The sequence below is a fragment of the Saccostrea cucullata genome, unplaced genomic scaffold (genome assembly GCF_032062105.1).
Source record: "Saccostrea cucullata isolate Sc308-1 unplaced genomic scaffold, CSIRO_AGI_Scuc_v1 ctg13754, whole genome shotgun sequence".
NCBI classification, from domain to species: Eukaryota; Metazoa; Mollusca; class Bivalvia; order Ostreida; family Ostreidae; genus Saccostrea; species Saccostrea cuccullata.
Window position 1 is genome coordinate 12,969 of NW_026924985.1, and position 5,689 is coordinate 18,657.

The 5,689-nt window shown below is 32.6% G+C and overlaps 1 protein-coding gene across 2 annotated transcripts; it reads left to right on the forward strand.

The window, feature by feature from the left end:
- Positions 1-269: 269 nt before the first annotated feature.
- Positions 270-4,924, forward strand: LOC134267763 (phosducin-like protein 3). Of its 2 annotated transcripts, none has more exons than XM_062749972.1 (5): positions 270-334; positions 594-684; positions 1,305-1,448; positions 2,295-2,503; positions 4,750-4,924. In XM_062749972.1, the coding sequence occupies exons 1-5, from the start codon at positions 304-306 to the stop codon at positions 4,890-4,892; spliced, it is 618 nt and encodes a 205-aa protein (XP_062605956.1). In that variant the 5' UTR covers positions 270-303; the 3' UTR covers positions 4,893-4,924. The 2 variants fall into 2 exon arrangements, with proteins under 2 accessions (XP_062605956.1, XP_062605955.1); XM_062749971.1 differs by lacking the exon at positions 4,750-4,924 and adding an exon at positions 2,926-3,848.
- Positions 4,925-5,689: the final 765 nt, after the last annotated feature.

The window sequence follows — 5,689 nt, forward strand, 5'->3', positions numbered from 1 at the left end:
TATACATTCGTATTATTTTACTGGATGGTGTAAATAAATGGTTGATATATCTAAGTTCCTTAACGATACAGTTCCAACATGTGTAAATGTCTTTTATCCCCCCCCCTTTTCATCTCCACTGGGTATAGTTGCTTTCAAAATTTTTAAGAAAAACTTCCAAGGGGAACCATTTTGTTTCAATGCTTAGGAGCAATGATTTATATGTTTCAAGCTCTGCTTCTTAAGTTAAACTTAAATTATGTGATTATGATGACCCTTGAAGGGGGTTTGAGGTAATTCTCAGAGGACGATATTGTTAACATCATGGAGGCCACCATCCAAAGCAAAACAACAGGTTTATTATCCTTAAATAATTTAGCATAGTATAAACTACAAGTTTTCAGAATGATTTATTTTACACGTATTAATGTTAGGACTCTGTGGGTTATAGATAAAATCCTGTCATAGGGAGAATATGTTCAGTTCTTAGAAGATGTCATTATACCATTAAACATGTTAAATCCAGCTCATTTTGTCTTCTTAGTTCATTCTGACACAGGCATTGTTTATGATGAAATAATAATTATTAATGCGATGATGAAACATTTCTGTAGATAAAACATTAGAGGATATGACGATAGATGAACTTAATGAAAGAGAAGATGAAATTGATGAAGAGGAAGAGAGGATATTTGAAGCCTACAGGTCAGTATTTAATACATGTAAATGTCTACAGGTCAGTATTTTATACATGTAAATGTCTACAGGTCAGTATTTTATACATGTAAATGTCTACAGGTCAGTATTTTATACATGTAAATGTCTACAGGTCAGTATTTTATACATGTAAATGTCTACAGGTCAGTATTTAAAAGATGTAAATGTCTACAGGTCAGTATCCAGGGTGTAACACTAACTGTCACTAGTTCAGTCCCTTTCATTAAAAAGAGGGATTGGATACTTCCATATTAGGAAAACGTTCACTATTCTATGCTTTGTAATTTTAGTAATGAGGATTATCACCCGAGTAATGTGTTTTCCTTTGAAATTACTGCCGGTATTCTTCAGAAATTTTTTTTAGGGAGCTGAACTTTAATTTCAGTAGTTCCAAGAGTCAAAGCAATAAAGATAATTTGTAAATACTTTTAGATTTTTTGAAGAGATTATAATTGCAGTTTGTTTTAAATGTGAATCATTATTATCTTCTTTGAATATACATGTGTGTGCATGCAAGATACCATGATGTTTTATTCCTGCTGTGATTAAGCAGAGCTTGAACTTTTATGATAATTTTCATTTTGTATGTTGTTGTTTGTCATTATTAGGAGACAAAGAATGGCGGAGATGCGACAGGCTCAGATGAAGGCTAAATATGGAGAGGTCAAGGAAATATCCAAGGTCGATTATGTAACAGAGGTCAACAAAGCAGGGGAGGGGGTCTGGGTAATTCTACATGTCTACAAACAATCGTAAGTACTACATGTCCACAAACAATCGTAGGTACTATATGTCTACATACAATCGTAAGTACTACAGAGTAGAAAAAGTACTGAACATCATTCAACAAACGATTATTGCTCTGTAAAATCTGCTGTGAATGAAACTAGACTGCCCCGTACCCAAATATTAAATCAAGGGCAGTTCAACTGTTTGCTTTTTCTTCATAGATAGTCTTAGGTTACATAGGGGATTATCACTTGGAGTGCTGGTGACCTTGTATTTATTAATGATGATGTAATTTTTCCTCTAGTAAATGCATTATGATTTCATCTTGACAAATGCATCATTTTCCTCATATCCTGTTAATTCTTTTGAAAATGGCCAAAAGTTGAAGTATTATTTTCAAAATTTCATATAGAGCACAACCTCTGATCCAAAAAATGCAATTACATAATGAAAGATCTGTTTCTGAAGATAAAAAAAGACAACATGTTTTACTTTTTGGATTGTGGGCCGTTTTAATTCTTTGCTGTAGGTATTCAAATATGCATGTTTTCTGCAAATTTCAAGAACATTGCAATTTTTCAAAGTATGTTTTCCAATATCTGGATTCTCAAAAAGGAATTTTATAATAGGAAATGAAAGCATCAAATGTGTATTTTATTTTGATATATGAAATGGGAAAGTGGGTAATAGTTAATTAATTGATAAAAGTGCAGGGACATTTTATGCATAAAGCAAACATAGCTCTTTTATATTTATAAGTAGCAATTACTTTTCAAAGTAAATGACTACATATCTGAGTGGAATAAAGATTTTATATACACTGTATATGGAATGCATTAATTATGAAATAACATTTTTTCTGCTTTCAGAATTCCATTATGTAAATTATTAAATCAACACATATCAATGTTAGCAAAGAAATTTCCCGACGTAAAGTTTCTACGAAGTGAGTCCAGTGTATGCATTCCTAACTACCCTGATAAGAATCTGCCTACGATATTTATATACTTCGAAGGGGACCTTAAAAAGCAATATGTTGGACCACTTGTGTTCGGTGGGATGAACTTTAAACAAGACGGTAAGAATAACTTAGCCTAGAAATGTAATAGTTGTGAATTGATACATTCAAAATTTCTCAGCACCAGACATGATTTGGTTGTACGTTAACGTTGCTATTCTTTCAAATTGCACATGACTACATGTATAGTGTTAAGAGTGTGGTAACTATTAGTTTTAGCTCACATGCAGTGAGTGTCCAGGACGTGTCATATGAAGTCTGTTTATGTTTCACGTTACCAGAAAAAGAAAATATTTAATAGTTTAAGCTTCTGTATCTAATTTAAGTTTCATTAAATTTTGACATCTTTGACAATAGGGATTTCTGAACCTATTGTCAAAGATGTCAAAATTTAATAAGTCCTTTCCATAATTATTTCAGCCTCATCAAGAAAAAGTTCTGATATCAGTGTGACTGTTTTTTACGTTGACATTCTGTTGTAGAGCTGGAATGGATGTTATCAGAGGTGGGGGTTCTGAAGACGGACTTGGAGGGACCGCCGAAACGTGAAATCCACGACGTCATGGACTCCGCGGTGCGACAGAGCAGACTGGAAGATGGCGACAGTGACGAAAACGACTGGTGAAACACATGCTCCGTGTCTGTGTAAGGCAAAAGGAGAAAACAGACTTTTATCTCGAAGTGCCCCTTTGAAATGTTTTTATGAAATGAAAAACAGATAAAATCTGAAACATATAAAACAATATATGACTTAACATATAAAAGATAACGTATAAAGTATGTGACGTCATCAGGACTGTATAATATTAATGACTGATTAAAAACACTAAAGTTGCGTATATTTATTTTATGCAGTATTTAAATACTTTTCAGATTGGAATATGTTTTTATCAGTACTGAATGGGTTAAAATTTGTAAGAGTTGAACTTATTTAAACAGACCCATTATGTGATAAAGCACTGTTACAACCACTGCGTTTTTTGAATTGTTTTAATAATATTATCAATGTTTTTAAATGAGAGATAGTATAAGCTAAAGTATTTAATATGTATACAGTTTTATATTCCAAATCATGAGAGAATTTTCATTTCGGGCATTTTCTGAATGAATTGAAACAGACAGTTATAAATGTGCATCTCAAGTAAAGTCTATGTATTAGATACACTGTACTAAAAATTTTGCTTCTGGAAAGACCTGGAAAGACCTGGAAGTAAATGTTTATTTTGAAATTCAAAGTAGGCACATTTGTTGTGTACTACAAAATAGGTTTTGATTCCTTATGCTTAGACATGTCCTTTTTCCAGTCTGCAAATTCCAGATAAACTGCATGTGGGAAAAAGGCGGAAATTTTATTGGATGTAAAATAAATATCTGTTTTTCACAAAAATGTTATAATTTTGTGAATTTCAACATAAATAAAATTAATTTGGTTGTACCTTGCTATTCTTATAAATAGCACATAACTACATGTATATGTAAAGAATGTCGTAACTATTAGTTTTAGCTCACTGTGAGTGTCCAGGATATGTAATATGAAGTCTGTTTATGTTTCACATTAGCAGAATAAGAAAATACACTGTATTATTTCCATCTCTAACTTTTTTCCCTGTGATATCTCTTTGAAAGTTAGCGGAGTTGATTTCTTAATAATTCTACCGGAATGTAAATTAGGCAGGACAATAGGTTAGGAGCTAAGGAGGCCTTGTACTGTATGCATGCAAATCTCATGCAAAACTGTCTCTGTGTCTGACGCTAGGAGGCCAAATATGCATGTAAATCTCATGCGACTGCCTTTGTGTTTGACGTCAGTGGGCGAGGACTATTGAAATTTGCAAGGGAGACTTCTTGTATTTTAAATCTATCTACATTTAGTCTAAATCTACAATTTTATTTCACAGTGAAATGGAAATATAAGGAATCATTGTCAAGTTAGTTAAGGATGTCAGGGACATCAACAATACTGGGAAACATGGGATAATTTATGCATAAACGGGCTTTGCCCATTATACAGATTATCCCATGTTTCCCACTATTGATGCCTTGGCATTCTGTACTAAAGAGTGATTCCTTGATTATTTAATAGTAATTTAAATAGCTTCTATATTTGATTTTAAGTTTCATTTATAAAATGTTGACTTCTTGGACAATAGCAAAGGTGGGGGGGGGGGATCCAAAACTCAGAATTCTCCCTGTGTCTCACTGAGTTCTAAATAACAAGGTTTGCTGCACTATAATTTAAATAAAATCATCAAGAAAAAGATTCTGATATCTGTGCTGCTATAAGTGTCTTTTATGTTCTGTTGTAGAGCTGGAGTGGATGTTATCGGAGGTTGGAGTTTTGAAGACGGACTTGGAGGGACCGCCAAAACGTGAAATCCACGATGTCATGGACTTGGCTGTACGACAGAGTAGACTGGACGACGGTGACAGTGACGAAAATGACTGGTGAAATACGTGCTCCGTGTCTGTGTACGGCAAAAGGAAAAACTGGCATTCATCTCGAAGTGCAGCTTTGAAATGTTTTTAGGAAATGAAAAATTACCAAAATCTGAATCTTATAAAAACATTTAAAGTATATGATCTAACATATAAGGAATAGAGTACTAAGTATTTACCATCAACAGGGCTGTAAAGCTTGATGAAATATAAAGTTCTGTAGTTTATTTTCATTTTTATGAAGTATTACTCTTCAGATTGGAATATAATGTTTTTATCAGAACTGAATGGGGTAAAATTCATAAGAGTTGAACTTATTAACACCCATTATGTGATAAAGCACCAATCTATTGTAAAATATTATAAATGTATTTAAATGAGAGAGAAAATGTGTAATAATTATACATTAAAATAAAATAAGCTAAAGTATTCAATTCTGTATACACGAAAATTTTCACCCAGTTTTATTTTTGCCCATTCACCCTGAATTGTTACATTTGGGCAAATTCAAAGAAGACTATATTATGTCTTAAACAGAACTGTGAATAGGCAAATTTAAGGGGTCCCGACCCTCTGCTATCAAATTTCACTCAGAAAATTTAATATTTCTAATGTTGATTTTCATGAACAACAATAACATTAGAGCCACATGCAAAATAGTTTGATGTAAGAAGCGCAGCTTATTTTTTCAGAAATGATTTTTATGTCAGATCATGATATGAAGAAATTTCAACATAGAGAACAGAAACAGTAACGATTTATTATCATAACATTTAATTTGAAATATGAGGTCTATATGAAAATTATACT